Raw genomic sequence first — 16111 nt, forward strand, 5'->3', positions numbered from 1 at the left:
TTATATCCAAAAGTTAATTCAAATGAAGGAAAGTCCATACGATTTGAGAGGAATTTGTATGTTCAAGAAACAGTTATTGAGGACTTATCCAAAATAAGGGTCAACAGATTCTCAGCCTGGATGATAATTGGGGCTGATATTTAGCATTTTCTGTATGGTGATTTTAATGATTGAATATCGATTACAAATATTGGCTATCTGTCTCGTTAACTACTAATAATAATACATTTTATGAATTTAAACCTGTTTTTTAAAAACAACATATCAAAGGGATATGAGCTTGAAGATCAGACAGGCAAGGTTGCTTTTAATATATATATATATATATATATATATATATATACACACACACACACACACACACACACACACACACACACACAGTAGTAAAAATTAAATTGGTTCAACAACATTTTCCATAATATTTTATATTTTTTTCATAATTAAGAACATTTTTTTTTCTTTCACATTTTTTATACGAATTTTAAAGTGCCTCAAGAAACTTTTAGCAGAGACACAAGTTTCCCTTTGACGCCAAGCCTCTGGTCCAGTCCAGCAGGTGGCGGTGTTGCACCTAAAACCAGTTTGAAGTTTTCGACTGCCTGTAAATACGACGAAGAAGAAGAAGAGGTTGCAGGGATTGGATCCATATCCGTGTGCGAGGTTAGCGAGACTGTAAACACTTAAGTCTGTCATTACAGCTTTCCTTTAAATACTGTTTTTGACAATACTTGCAACATCTAGCTGCTAACTCGCAGCTCAGCAGTCGCTGGTATAAACAGGTAGCAGGTGGACAGCTAAGTGGTGTAGCAGCAGCCGTTACAGGCCAGAGACAAGAAGAAACCAGTATGGACTCCTGGGTCCGGTTTAACGCCCAGAGCCAAGCCAAGGAGAGAGTTATAAGGTAATGTTTATTATAAATAACGATAAGGTTTGAAATCTCACTGTAGGTCAGCAGCAAATGTTTGTGTCAATTTTAAGTTGTCAACAGTCGCTAGTTGGCTAACGTCTCTGCTAACAAACTGGTCAGTTTGATGGTTTAAGCGTTAATTTCTACTTTACAGGTTAACATTTGAAACTGAGTCGCTCTGAGTTTGTTTACATTTTGGATTTTGTAATTAAAGTCTGTCATCAGTCTGTTAAGTCCACTATGGCTCACAGTTAAGTTAAGACTGACATTCAGCTAACTTTAGGGGACTGATCTGAATGTCAAGAAGTGTGGAGACAATCTGCGAGTTCTCCATGTTGTTTTGACGCTGTTGGTGCATCTGGATCTTTAACTGTAGCTCAACTAAAACATCCAGAGGGGGGAGTTTGCCCCTGAGGGGTATTTCATAAAGCAAGATCGCCTGTTAGACGGGTTTGTTATCAGGGCCCAGTTGCTCAATGAATTTAATCTGGTTTTCTATCCTTGATCAGCTAATCCACTTTACTTTTGTGCCTGTTTTCAAATCAACATTGGGTTTGGATCACTCTGATCTAGGTACAAATTTGTAGTTAACTACCTGCGTAAAGAACTAGTACTTTAAAGGCACAGTTTACCCCCAAAATTTAAAAAAATAAAATAAAATTTCCCTACCTGTAGTGCTATGTGTTGGTCAAAATTGTTTGTTGTGAGCTGCTGAATGTTGAAGATTGATGTCTGCCATCTCTCCAGTATAGTTTCATTATATTTTGGAGAAGGCAGACATCTCTATGACTGATATGTCCAATACTCAGCAATTCACAACAAAATCTAGATTGATAAAAACACTTCAGGAAAAAATACATATTTTTGATTTTGGGGTCAACCAAAACGTTACCCAAACAAGCTGATGAGCGTGTGTGTTGTACACTTACAGGGCTGCTCAGTATGCCTGCACCCTGCTGGGCTACACTCTGCAGAAAGGTGGGGCGGCGGCTGAACTTCGCAGAACCGTCAGTCAGCTGGAAGCACACATGAGCCTAACAAGAAAGTGTGAGTGAAGCAGGCTTTCGAGCTTTTCTCCAAGCATCAAAGCTGAGGGGATTGTGGTTGACGTGTGTTTGTGTCCCACAGTGCTGCGTCTGGGCAACTCAGTGGAGGCGCTGGAGTCTGCCAAGAGAGCCATACACCTTTCTGACAGCGTGCTGAGGCTCTGCCTGACCATCAGCCACCTCAACAGAGCCATGTACTTCGCTTGTGACAATGTCCTGTGGGCTGGAAAAACAGGCCTCATCTCCAAACTGGACCAGCAAAAATGGAGTCAGAGATCTTTCAGGCAAGTTTCCTTCTTTCGTTGTTTTAGTGACACATGCATCTGAAGCACTTTTACAAGTAACATTATTATACTCTGTGAAGTTAACAGAGGTTGATGTGACACCTTTTAAATGGAATTACACAACAACATAAGTTTGATAGCATCATCCGCATGAGATCGCACATGCCAAAAATATTGAACTTAGGGCAACCAATTCTGTTGCCGTATTGCTTAGAACTTATTTATCCCAAAAAAGTGCCAGTAGAGGATCCCCACACCCCACGCCAGAGGTCTTAGCTAAGCCCCAAATGTCCTACAATTAGAGTCATGTCCTAAAATCCTAGAAATATCTTGAAGTCCTAGAAATGTCCTACAATCAGAGATGTTGTAAAATCCAAGAAATTTCCTAAAATCTGAAAAATATACTGAAGTCCTAGAAATGTTCTAAAATCCTACAAACGTCATACAAATGTCCTCAAATCAAATTTGTCATAAAATCCAAGAAACGCAGAAAATCACAGAAATGTCCTACAATCAGAGATTTTGTAACATCAGAGACAGAGAGTCCTAAACCGTCCTAAAATCTTTGAAACATGTATGGTGCTGCTGCAACTTGCCCTTGGTCTCCTGTAATTTTAAGCAAAGCAAGTTGAGTATCCCTGCTGTAGAGCCTCAAAGCATCATTAACTGTGTGGTTAAAATCTGCAGGTACTACCTCTTTGCTCTGATCCTCAACCTGACTCGAGATGTCTACGAGCTCCGCCTCCTCATTGAGTGTGAGGAGCGTCAAAGAGCCGCCAAATCCCCACCCTCACCCAGCCCCAACACCACGCTGCCCGCTGACCACCTGTCCTCCCCCTCCACGCCTGGAGCTGTCACTTTGCCCGTCATGCTAGCGCCGCTTCGCAGACAGTTCCACCTGCTGGTGACGGTGCTGTACAGCAACCCGCCGCTGCTGCTGGACCTGATGAAGAACAGTTGTGACATCTTCATACCACTAGACCGGCTGGGGATTTACCCCACAGGGTCAGGCTTCGTCGGGGCCTGTGGCCTGGCCTCCTCCGTCCTCTCCATCCTCACTATGGTCCACCCCTGGCTCAAGCTCAAGCCATGACCCCCGGCTCAGAGTGGAGGGGTCCATCTGAGGGGCCACAAGGAGGACTGACATGTGAAACTAACACACAGATCATTCTGTGATCACGTTTTGGAGTAGTGGCAGGGACTCGTAATTCATCAAATATCCGCTAACAGGTCGCATCCATGAGGAGTTTGTTTGACTCTGCACCATGTAGTGATTAACTGCTCTCAGCTGATTACTGACCTGCATGTTTGAACTGATCAAAGTTACAGCTTCATGCTTGAGATGCACAGAGCCCACAATTTCTATAGCTAGCCCTCATTCATGATTTAATTCTACATATCATAATTCTGTACCATCAGCATACCCAGTCCTGACATCTAATACTTCTCTTAACAGAAAGACTGCTGAAAATACAAACTCACTCGATGACAGGCACAAGACTTGGTGGCTTAAAAGGTGAAAATAAACAACTTTAGATGGCTGAAAAATAAAAATGTACATGTTTTCACATAACGACGGCCGGTGTTGGGAGCAGGGTTCCTACTGTTAAGAGCAAGTGGGATTTAATACTTTTAAAATCTTTTTTTATTGCCACCTGGAATAAAATTTAAGACTAATTTTACATCAGCAGTACCAGATATTTACGGAAAAAAACATAAACCAACATCCTTTACTCATGGTCATGGAGAATATTATTTTTGAAATAAATCTTGAAACATAAAACATGACTTGTGGTGATGTTAATGCAAGAGACACTTGGTAAATTATTATTATTTATGTAAAGTTACCCACTATTTTGAGCTTTTGCAATGCAATGTGAGACAACAAACGCTTCATAAAAATCCTACCTCACATGTCCGAGCATGTTTAAGACTTCAAGATTGATTTAAGATATTTTAATGCCAATTAAGGCCTTATATTTAAACTAATGGATGTGATGCCTTAAGACTTTTTAAGGATGTGCAGGAACCCTTGCTGGGAGTATCTAGTTACATGTAACCATTTACAATAATTAAATTACAAAATAAATGTAACCAGTTACAGTAACTGAGAGATCATATAATTAAATTACAGTTACCAATCAAAATGTTGGTGAATACAAAGGGGTTCCATAGGAAAACAAATCTTTTCAGGAAAAAAAATTTGAATAAAACATTTATTCTGTTGCTTTACATCTTTTTGCAGAATAAGAATGCCTTCTTTTGGAATATTTTTGGACAACGCAGGTCAGCAAAGCCATTGAGACAAATTCCAGCACAAAATGTATGCACGTATGTTTTAAGGTCTTTTCAGCTTTATTGCCCTGTTTAAAATATGTTAGAAAAATAATCAAATTGTAATCAAATGTAATAAGTTACACTACTTTGAGGTAATTAAAAGTTTCAGAATTTACATTTTAACAGGGTAACTAGTAATCTGTAAACTATTACATAAAAAAAACACTTCCCAACACTGCTTATCTCAAACACTTACTATTTGATTAACAGGAGTTGACGGAAAAGCACAAAAATTTGCACTTTTTTTGCAGCGTTAAAAAAAATAGTTGAAATTTTAGCCACGTTTTGATATAAACTTGATTAGAGTAAAACCAAGTGAGTTTGTTGTTTTTTTTCAACATTCTTCCTGAATTATCATTTTTTGGAGCTACTAATGCCTCTTTTCCACCAAATTCGTTCTGGTTCTTGAACTGGCTCTGTTTAGGATGATCCCACACCTCTCTCACCGTCTATTTTTCGACAGACTTCACAGCTAGCTCCCAGGTACAGCAGCTGAGTGACTTTGGCCATGTAATGGTCAGTAGCATCAAAGCGTTCTCTACAGCACAGTGAAGTTCAACCGCTAAGTGGACATGCGAGCAGGATTATCAGCCTGAGTGGATAAACTATTTAGAGATACACAGCGAGCTGGGACGGTTTAGGGATACAACGTGATAGTCAGGATGTGAATCTTTTTGACTTCTGTCAATAAATACTTTTACTGAATGTGTATTTCTGGTTATTAACATGCTTTATGCTTAGAATCCAAGAATTAGTATATAATCTCAAGGGACCACAACAACATGCAAGGTGTCAGTCACATAGTTGATGGGGGCAGCCAAAGACAGGTTTACTGGACAACAGCCATGGACAGAAGCGCTATGTTTTTGGGTCCTTTCCATTCTTGTGAACCCAATCTCAAGAACGCCTTGAGGGAATTTCTTCAGATTTTGCGTGAACGTCCACTCTGACCCAACAATAAACTGATTAGAATTTGGTGGTCAAAGGTCTCTATGACCTTACGTCCGTCTCACGCTCCTGAATGGCATATCTCACGAAGGCCTTGAGGAAATTTCTGCAAATTTGGCACAAATGTCCACTTGGACTTGAGCATGAACTGATTAGAATTTGGTGGTAAATATTTAATAAAATAATGATCTAATGCCATTTTTTAAAGTTCAGATAATGTGTCACTCGTTTCACTTTTCATCACTAAAATCTATGTTGTCATTTTGGAATCAGTCAAAACTACATTTTTGTGTACTGAAATCCTTCAATTTTGATAATTATTACCGCTTGCGATAAAGAGCACGTGTGACTGGACTGTTTGGTCTACTTTCACCTTTGATTGGCTCTGACTTTGGTAAAAATAAGACTTAGACTGAATAAAATTAAAAAAGTTTAATTAAGGATGTTACTGTTACAACAATGACGTAAAAACCAAACAAAGGGAAAGTAAAAACATAATAAAAACTGAAAATAAATGATACCAGTCAGGGGACCAGTGGCTTTCGGGTGGAACATTTTTCCTGCTGGTGTTTCTGTCCAGGTAACATCCATAGTACACAACACAGCCGCTAAAAAGGACTTCCTCAATAGGCTTATCGACTGTGGAAAGAGAGCAGTGTGTCAGTGAACCTGTGACGGTCAGTTTACTCAAGCGTCTGTATTATAGTGGCAGATCTCAAAGCCTGCATCAGGGGAGAGTGGGAGGTGGTTTGTGTTTTTAAAGCGGAACTTTAAAAGAGAATTAAAAATGAATGAAATTTCCTCTATCTTAAAATAAAAAAGAGACACTGTCCACACAACTACACAACTCAAAACCATCATATTAAGTTATGTCACTTAAATAATATTTTTTATTACCAAAGTAACAGTGGCATGGTTATGTATGTTCAATTTGCGACAGTTTCTAGGAAATAATGTATAATATAATAGGACCTGTGTAAAATATCAGAATTGCTAAACCTCTGTTGTACCTGAACTCCTCCTCATCACTCCTGGGTCTCCATGCTCTCGTCCTCTCCGTCTCCTCCCTCGTCCAGAGCCTCATCTTCCTCCTCCTTCCTCTCTGGAGGTTTCTCATAGGCCTTCTCTGATGGAGTGACGATCACACCGTCCCATGTAGACATCTCTGTTGCCAGGTCTGCAACAAAAGACACACAACACTCTGATTAGTCCTATTTATTCATTTTGTGTATGCGAGCACCATTTGGAGAACCACAGCTCAATATATCAACATGCAAATGGATATCCCATACACAGCAATACACAGCTAGTTCGAATAGTGATTTTTTGCATTAGATTCGTTTGCCTTTTTGTTATCAAATCAACTTTTTATGATGTATACATGTAAGTTATACATGTAATTTAGGGTGCTGTTGACAGCAGTGAAAAGGTTTTTTGTTTAAATGTTGTAAATGTTAACAAATTTTGAATAAAGTGGAAAATTTTGCTAGATGTATCATTTCCAGAATTCGCAGCATGATTTTTTCTTTTTTTTTTCTTCAACACATTTTGACCTTTAGAATTTAAACAAAAAAGGTCAGCATTCGAATTCTGACTTTGAATTCGAGTGTCAAGTTATGACTGAAGCTTCAGATGATAAGCCCGAGTGTGCATTGCATGCGTGTATGTATGTATACGCTTTCCAACCCCATGCTTTTAAGGTCGACTATGTTGGATTTATGAGCATCTAGTGGTAGAAATGGTGTATAATATTCATGACAACAAAAGTTTATAATCACCTTAAACTAAGATCTGTTGTCTTTTCGTTACCTTACAATGAGCTGTTGATATTTACATATGGAGCAGGTATTCTTCCACAGAGTCCGCTGTGTTGTTCCTACAGTAGCCCAGAGCGGATGAATCTAACACTAACTCTAGCTGGGGCCACTCACATTTTCATTTTGGCCACTTTAGTTCTCCTACATGTTTGGCACATGGGGGAAGCTTCAGTCCTGCAAGTTCACTGCTAGATGCCACTAAATCCTACACACTGGACCTTTAAACAGGATACCCGTCTATACTTCTCATACTGAAGAATGACATGATCTTACAGCTGGCGTCTCCCTCGAGGCCGAGGATCTTCCTGTAGCCTCCATGAGAAAGAACCCTCACCAGTGTTTGAGCTGTGAAACACACCATGTCCTGCACAAAAAAAAACTCAACATTAGCACACTGTCATCAGGTTCATGTAACACTTTGATTGATAAAATATTTATGGATGCCCTGATTGGATCTGAAGGATCAGTATCAGGCTGGATCAATGCATTTATTAATTGAAGGGCATCGGTTACTTTGAACGTGCGCCCTTCCAGATCCTTTGTTTATGTCCACCGTCACACAGGTGTCACATATGATTTGTGGTAGATAATCAGGTTTTGTTGTAATGCTGCTGCTCCAGTAAGTAGAAACAGAGTTTTTTTCATTTTCAACTCAAGCTGCTACACCACTTTAAGCGGAATAGTTTTACTGGTTTGCTGCAGTGCAATTGTGGCCGATTTTTATTAGCTGTGACTGGGAATGTCAGAGTTTCAGCTGTAACACTACTTTGAAGTATAATTATGATTATGTTACTCATTTATAGTGTTCTGTACTTATGACAATTCTACAATAAGTTTACTTAAAAAAAAGAAATGCTGTATATGTGGAATTGTGATAGAGCCATATAAGAATATTTTCAGTTTGTTTACTTTTTTTGAAAAAAATCAAAAATAAATAAAAACCTTGAGGAACCATTCGAATGCACTTCTTTTCTTGTATTGCACTGCAGAGCTATTTGACTGTCAAGCACATACTCTGTATTGATTTTAATAACTTAAAAGTGCTTGAAGTGTGCAGCTGTTATCCAGGTAAATACAAGAATCAGACTGGGACTAAGTATAAGCAGATACTCAATATGAAATGACTCGGATCAGGGGCTAAAAAACTTGATCAGGTCAGACTTGTAACACCTCAAACCTTATTTAAAAACACAAATTGTTTTTTGGGGGTGCCCCAACTCCATCAAAAGAGCAGCGATAAGGAGTACAACTTTTATAGAAATACATCATACAGTGTGGACCTACCTGCTGTTCCAGAGTCATGACTGTGTGCACCCTGAAGTTTCCACTCTCACAGGGGTCAGTGATCCCCACAGAGCCGGGCAGGAAGAGACCAGCAGCCAGCATCTGAAGGCAGCGCCTTAAAACACACAAGGCCAACGCAAATCTCACAATAACGTCCCACCAAAAGTGACCGTATCCAAAGAATAAAATGAGGTGATTGGTAACCGACCTGTAGGCCATGTTGAGGGACAGGGGCTGCCTGGACGGGTTGTTCATCACCGCAGAGTGGCCCTGAAACACAACGGACACCAGCGTCAACACTACCACCTAATATCAACTACAACACCTAGCGCAGTGTGCCATCCGAGGCCTGAGTTGTAGATGCAGGCACATTTTGTTTGTTAATCTGGCCGTGTTTCTGGGTCACATGTCAGGACTTGTGAAGCAGCTGACTTGTGGTCTTACCAGCAGGTCCAGGATCCAGGGAGTGAGGGGTTCAAAGCCAGGGAAGCGCAGCCTCAGGTCCTTCAGCAGGCGAATCAACACTTTCACCCTTGAGATTATAAACATCAAATAATCCAATAAATTTATGAGCGTGCCTATGCATGAAGGAGCTGTGGTGATAGATAACAGCATTAATGGGTTAATGGCTTAATGGGTGTTAAAAGAGACTCTTACGTTGACTGAGAGGCATTCTCCTCAAACCAGCGGGCGTGGCGGATGGCGGCAAGCGCACTCTGCAGCACCTTGATGTCCACTGAAGAAACAAAGAAACACAAGTTAACCCAAGCATCCCAATCTAGATTTAAAGGGCCCTTGTGGCTCATAATGAACACCTTAAAAGGAGTATTTCACAAATATAAAGAGAGTCCTCAAATAAAACGGGGCCAGCTCTGTAGTAGAAAGATGCAAATACTCTTCCGTGTGTATACAATGACACCCTGTGATGGCCTGTTACAGTTAAACAGTGAGCTAAAACATGTTTCTGAAAAGATTTCAGGCATGAAATAGGCAACTAAGTGACAGAATCTTAGTTGATATTTGATCACATGCTTTTTCTGTTTTCACAGAAGGCAGCTTGATCAGCTGTATACGCTTTTTTCCGTTTCTTTATAAAATTCAAGTTGTGCTGCAAAAAGACTGAAGTCTCCTTGACCTTGTAATTTTTGACATTTTGCTTACAGTCTTACAAAACCTTTTAGTTTTTTATTTAAAAACTCCTCACACTTTAATTATTCACAATTACACGTGGTGACAAGGACAGATCATGTTAAAAAAAAAAAAAACAAGCCTCAACAGTTATTAATTAGGCTTGTGGTGCCCCCTTGAGGCCCCCTTGAGTATTTTGCCCTCAAAGCAAACATGTTTCATGAGAATTTATGTAAAAATATGCAGAATTCCCACAAGTTTGAATGTAAATTGTAGCAACATAGCACGGCATATCCTATCTGAAAAAAAGACGAACTTTTGTGCGGCTGGCACTGACTTTTTAAGAGAGAGGCTTGGTGAGGCTTAGGTTAAATTTTGTAGGCTGTGGACACTGAGTGCATGAAAATAGCCATAGTCAAAGAGAGGAGAAAATAAACCCAAGAAAAGTGTTTTGTTTGTATCGCATAGGGTTCATATGTTACTGACCAACATGTAAAAGTGCTACTGTGAGTTCTGTTATTTTTGGTATTTGTGACTTGTTTACTTTTGGGACAGAAAAAAAGCTATTTCAAGAGCGTTACAGCACCTTAAGTACTTAAAACCAAAACGTGACTAAATGAAACCTCCAGCACTGATGGGCTCTACTGTTCACACAAGGAAACCAAGTTTGTTTCCCATTTAAATAGAACATAATGGTCTAAAATTTGAGTCTAATCTTTTGGCATTTTTATGACAGACAGCAGAGAGATGACTGTAAACAATTTCCCTGACTAGACTGGAGATGTGGCGACGTTAACCGAGCTATAAGCTTAAATGCTGTGTGTATGTTTGTGTGTGTTGTAGACATGTGGACAAGCACATACAGTGCAGCTCAGGGTCCAGCTTGCGCAGGTTGGGAGGGACGGTGGTGATGAGGATCTTGACTGTGGCATCAGCTGAACTGATCTCAAAGCCCGTCTCATTGGTCAGCATGGACAGCACTGAAATCAGCAGACACACAAAATGAGATTAGCAATGTGACATTACCAGATAACTGTTGGCCACTTCAGGGATCAATGATTCACTCTGAGTTACCTTCAGTAGGGTCCTGTGTGCGAAGGGTCTCCACTACTTTGTTACCGAGAGCAGCGACAGCCTCCACTGTGAAAGACAAAAAAAACATCTTTTAGCACTACAGACACTAAAACACCATGGGCTCTGAATAAAGATCTTTTTTACTTTTGAATGACTGATCCACTGAGGCCTTTAATATAATAAACATACAATTTAACAAGGAAGGGTGCTGCCATTCACATCGTCCAACTCGAGACGGTTTAGTTGGAAAATGAATACTGTATTACCTTGATTCTTTTTTAAAGACAAATCAAAATGTGCACTGTCATATACCCAAAGCTAAACATGAAATTTCCACTTATATTTTCATTTTGTTTAACCTTTTGAGACCTGAGCAAATTGGTTTGATGTCTTTCGAAATCATAGGTAAAAGGCAATGAGAACATCAGAAGAAATGACCCAAAAAATTAGCAACCCCCCCCCAACAAATTACAAGAAACTAAATTACTAAATAAGCAGCAGCTTTCTTTCACACTTTCGATTATTCTAATGATAGCCTATTCCATTTTAAGCCGATGGCATCACTTTCTACACATCACTCACATGTAGGGAGGATCTTGAGGATTACAACCAGGTCGGCCACATTGTGTCCCGTCGTCATGGTGCCCTTCTTATAAGAGCCCACCTGACGCACCTCTTCAATTTGCTGTGAGGAGACGGATACACCATGATTGACAGGATATGTATTAGCATTATTAACGCTTTGAAAATTGAGCATATTGGCTTGATTTCTGCCAAAAACAACAACACAACATTGTTCACACTGGCAAAGTGTTAATAACGGAGCCTGTGATTTTCTATCAGGACATTTCAATTCATAACAATCTTTATAAACTGAACACCACTGGTCACAGAGTCACTGAGGATGTTAAATGGCGCAGTGAAAGAAAAACGACTCACCACTTCAAAGTTGCCCGGTGCAACAATCAGGTTGTCGATGACGTTGTTGATTTTTGTGACCAGGGACAAGATGGAGGACTAAACACAGAAGGGAAAAAATAAACATTGCTTCTGACAATGAACGTAAGCAACACGCTGCAGGAACAAACCACAACAGAATTTGGTGAGGATGATTGTTATCTAGTCGGCATAGGTTTGCGACCGACCTGCTCTGCGGGTGTGGGGCTCAGGTCTTGGTTTCTCTTCAGCAGACACTCACTGAAAGCCGTCTCGTCGGGCGCGGGCTTCACTCTGGGGAAGGCCATCTCACACTTGTGATAAAAAAACAGCCAACTTCAGTACTCTGAACTTTGTCACTACTACAGTAGTTAAATTAGGAGACGCTTCCAGAGCTGGCCGATATGAAGAAAATCATATATCATGATATTTTTGACCAAAGACCCCGATACCGATACTATGACAATACTGTAGGACTGAGTATTGGTCAGGGTTCCTGAAGCCTAAGGCAAAGTAGATTTAAGAATTTTTAACTTTTTTTTAATGCCAGTCAGAGTTAAGTTTATGATCAATCCTCTAATGATAATGCTGACAAAACATGATTTTTTTTGGTCCTTTGAAATAGTTAATTATCTTTGTCAAATGTTGAAATAAAAAAACAGCCTTTTTTTTTTTTTTTTTTTTAAGAGTGTCCGGGCCACTAGCCCAGCATCTGCAAACATGTTCACCCTTTATTCTTTGCTAACTTAAAAATTTGGAGGATTAACAGCTTAATTATCCACAGAGGTGTCTTTCTCTTCAAAACAAACAGATGCATTTAAACTCAAGCAAAAATCACTGAATACAGCAGATTCACACAAAAAGAAAAAAGTGTTTTTCTAATACTGTTGTGGAGGGGCTGCAAAATACGGTGGTCGACACAAAAACACAAATGCCCCTGTCCAGAGCCGGCGTTCGGTTTGTCCATTTTGGGCTACTGTAGAAACATGGCAGTGTAATGTGGCAATCTCAGCAGACAGGGATCCATTCCCTATGCAGATATAAATGGCTCAATCTAAGGTAATGAAAACACAACAATTCATATTTTCAGGTGATTATACACTAAAATAAGGAGAGCCCTTCTGACTACACCCGACCACATCTGGTGATTTCGGCTGCAGTCAGCTGTGAAACCGACTGAGCAACGCTTTCCATCCTGCTGTTAAATTATTCTTTAAATGCAGTTTATGTGTTGACACTCATGTTAAAATGTACCAAATGAAGTTTTTTTCCTTTTTTTACTCACCACATAAAAATCAAATGGGATGTGTGGGACAAATGGACGGTACCTAGACAGGAAAGTGGAAAAGATAAACAGTTTTAAAATTTTGTAATCCGGACTTCCAGCAGTGGCTACAAAAATTATATCTGATGTAAGCTATTTGAGGCATCGAGTACAGTTGGATGAATGATATTATACCACGCTGAAATTGTGGTGGGTGTAATGGACAAATGTTAGTGTCATTATTGTCACAACAACATTTCAATATAATTAAGGGTTTAACACAATTGTGTTTGATTTCGGAAACAGCTCGAAAAGGTTTAATACACTCACAATATGTTAAAAAAGTCTAACTGGAAAAAAAAAAAAAACATGATGTAGAGAACTTTTGTTGCATCCTGCATTTTACACATTGCTTATAGTGACTTTTATAGAGGTTTTAGATGGATTATTTTTTATCCTTACAGGAAATTGCTTTCTACAGCAGCTACATTCACACTCAAACACAACAACAGAAGACATCTAATCAAATAAAAACCCATCTACAAAAACTATGCACAAAAGCTAACAGAAATTACTAAAGGAAACTAAGCACTTAGTTAAATGGTTTAATGGTATCTTTGGGCCAAATTTCTATACTTTACCTCAAACATTTTTTTATTCTTTTTTTATGATCATTTTAACCCAGCCCGTGTTAAACCGTCTGCTATCAATGACTGATTTAAACTCAGTCTAGGACATACATAGCTTTGGATGTTTTCAGAGAGTTGCCAAAAATCAGAATACTGTGTCATTGTAGGGAAACATGATGATGTTAAATTCACCTAGAATGCAGTTAAGCTGTTTCAATCATGATACCTTTAATATGTTAATGAATAAAAAAGAAAAGCAGCTCGGTGGCTGGACTCACCCCTGGACCAGACCTCCACGGGACCCAAAGCGGCCTCCCCGGCCCCTGCCGCGGTCCCCTCTGCACACAAACACAGTGACATGTCAGAACTGCTCACATATGCTCATGTAATGTTATGAGTAATGATGCTGTGCTACGGGACCATTTGTCCCAGTCCCACTGCAAAAATGAATTCTGGGGCAATCCAACAGAACAAGAGTATAGTTTTTTTGACCATCAGAAAGCTAACAATTTCAGATCTTTGTTTCTAAAACATATGAATGTACAAATGAGGCATTTTTGTGACCACTGACTTTAAAATATAAGAATTGTTAAAGCTCTGCACATCTTTCATGACTCTGCACTACGCAATTATGTTGATGGGCCTCCTTATTATGTGATTCACTTTAATTTTCTGCTTTCTCGTCACGATGGCAAACAAATGTGAAATGCAAACAACTATTTGAGATGAAACCTAAAATCAAGTGCAGCTTTGTGGATTCATCATCTGTCTACTACAGAGATGACTTTTTTCCAATTTAGGATTTAACCTTTTGAAAGCTGAGAAAATAGTCTTCATGTTTTTAAAAAAAAACATAGGAAGAAGACAATGAGCAATGAAAGAAGAAATGACCTGAGAATAAGCAAGAAACTAGTAAAAAAAAAGCCCTAGAAAATTACCTGAAAATGAAAAAAACTAACAAACAAGACAAGCAAGACCAGGAAAAAGTTCTTAAAAATCTGTAATACTGCAACATATTGTTAAATATGCAATTATGATAATTATAAATACAGTTTTTCAATAGCTTTGTTTTTCCTAAATATTTTTCATTTTTTCTCTTCTTTATTCTAAATGTAATAAATACCTTCTCCAGGTTTCAAATGGTTAAAGACAAATAAAATTCCCCCGTTTGAATATTATTTAAAAAAGTACTGATATCGGGGAAAACCAAGTTTTTTAGCTTTCAGATTATTAAAAAAAAAAAAGAAAACATCCACGTCCAATATGGGTCAATTTTGAGGCCTCTGTCTCCTGAATGGTTGGTCATTGCGGTTAATAAAACCAGACTGTAACTCTCTTTCAAACTGGGAAAAATGTGCTCAAATAGAAAGAGGTGATGTTAAAAAAAAGACTGATTTTTGACTGAATGCTCAGGTTTACAGGATAACAATATCTCGCCAACGTAACGTCTCGTCCCCATCATTCATTCATTATTACGTTAGCTACATGGCTAAGCGATTTATCTAACATAAACACATTGTTCGGTTATAATACAAAATCCCGCACAAATAAAAATGATTAAATAAATACGCTTACATTGCCGACACAGAATAGTAAAAAAAAAAAGCTAATAAATTGGCTAAGCTACCTCTCTAGCATGCTAACGTTAGCTGGTAGCCGTCGTTCAAACAATGCACGCTGCAAGCTGCATGTCAGATTATTCCGCCGAGCTACAGACAATACACGGGCTGTTTAAGAGGGTAAAATTACACTGAGTTTGGCGATAAATGTATTGAAATATAATCACCTCATTGCGTACGACGTTTTGATAATTTAATGCAAAAATCCAAGGAGAATTGTGGAGCCCGGCTCCCCGTGAAACTGCGGCTGCCGATTTCTGCTTCCGCCTCCTCCTCTTCTTCGGGCCTGCTGGCAGTTTTTGCACCTTTAAGCATTACTGCCACCCCCTGGAGCAAGTTAACTCCTACAAGTTTTAGTTGGATCTCCAATTTTATATATAATTTCATAATGGTTTGTTACGACGGAGGATTAGTACGACGGAGGATTAGGGTCACATTAAGGAAAAAAAAAATAATTATTTACGAGATTAAAGTCATTAGTTACGAGAAAAAACTCATTATTAACGAGAAAAAAGTCATTATTAATGAGAAAAAAAGTCATTATTTACGAGATTAAACTCATTATTAACGAGAAAAAAGTAATTATTAATGAGAAAAAAGTCATTATTTACGAGATTAAACTCATTATTAACGAGAAAAAACTCATTATTAACGAGAAAAAAAGTCATTATTAACGAGAAAAAAGTCATTATTTATGAGAATAAAATCATAATATTCAAACCTGCTGCTTTTGGAGACACTTGTTAACATGAGGGCTACGGAGGATTTGGTTGAGTTGTATTTTAGGATAGGTTTCACAAACAAGGAGATACTTAATCTTTTGGCACATCAGCAT

At 38.8% G+C, this 16111-nt stretch overlaps 2 protein-coding genes across 2 annotated transcripts; one reads left to right on the forward strand and one right to left on the reverse strand.

The window, feature by feature from the left end:
* The first annotated feature begins 630 nt into the window (after positions 1–630).
* pex11b (peroxisomal biogenesis factor 11 beta) lies at positions 631–6161 on the forward strand. The gene is made up of 4 exons (XM_042506552.1): positions 631–904; positions 1842–1957; positions 2039–2240; positions 2928–6161. Exons 1-4 carry the CDS (start codon positions 849–851, stop codon positions 3331–3333), a joined length of 780 nt encoding a protein of 259 aa, XP_042362486.1. The 5' UTR covers positions 631–848; the 3' UTR covers positions 3334–6161.
* On the reverse strand, positions 5943–15544 carry ilf2 (interleukin enhancer binding factor 2). The gene is made up of 15 exons (XM_042506551.1): positions 15444–15544; positions 13936–13995; positions 13050–13092; positions 11974–12078; positions 11768–11845; positions 11411–11513; positions 10829–10894; positions 10618–10734; positions 9284–9362; positions 9071–9158; positions 8835–8896; positions 8627–8741; positions 7616–7706; positions 6536–6702; positions 5943–6164 (listed from the first exon to the last, which is right to left on the reverse strand). The coding sequence occupies exons 1-14, from the start codon at positions 15446–15448 to the stop codon at positions 6551–6553; spliced, it is 1164 nt and encodes a 387-aa protein (XP_042362485.1). The 5' UTR covers positions 15449–15544; the 3' UTR covers positions 5943–6164; positions 6536–6550.
* Between the last annotated feature and the right edge of the window lie 567 nt (positions 15545–16111).

Source organism: Plectropomus leopardus, chromosome 18, assembly GCF_008729295.1.
Source record: "Plectropomus leopardus isolate mb chromosome 18, YSFRI_Pleo_2.0, whole genome shotgun sequence".
Lineage (NCBI taxonomy): Eukaryota > Metazoa > Chordata > Actinopteri > Perciformes > Serranidae > Plectropomus > Plectropomus leopardus.

What these genes read in the sequence shown, in the direction of transcription:
- pex11b (XM_042506552.1), top strand. Translation starts at nt 849, where the DNA reads ATGGACTCCTGGGTCCGGTTTAACGCCCAGAGCCAAGCCAAGGAGAGA. An exon ending in CATGAGCCTAACAAGAAAGT is followed by an intron (nt 1,958 to 2,038) that starts GTGAGTGAAGCA and finishes TGTGTCCCACAG; the next exon opens with TGCTGCGTCTGGGCAACTCA. An exon ending in TGGAGTCAGAGATCTTTCAG is followed by an intron (nt 2,241 to 2,927) that starts GCAAGTTTCCTT and finishes TAAAATCTGCAG; the next exon opens with GTACTACCTCTTTGCTCTGA.
- ilf2 (XM_042506551.1), bottom strand. An exon ending in CCTCAAGATCCTCCCTACAT is followed by an intron (nt 10,895 to 11,410) that starts GTGAGTGATGTG and finishes TGTCTTTCACAG; the next exon opens with TGGAGGCTGTCGCTGCTCTC. An exon ending in CACACAGGACCCTACTGAAG is followed by an intron (nt 10,735 to 10,828) that starts GTAACTCAGAGT and finishes TGCTGATTTCAG; the next exon opens with TGCTGTCCATGCTGACCAAT.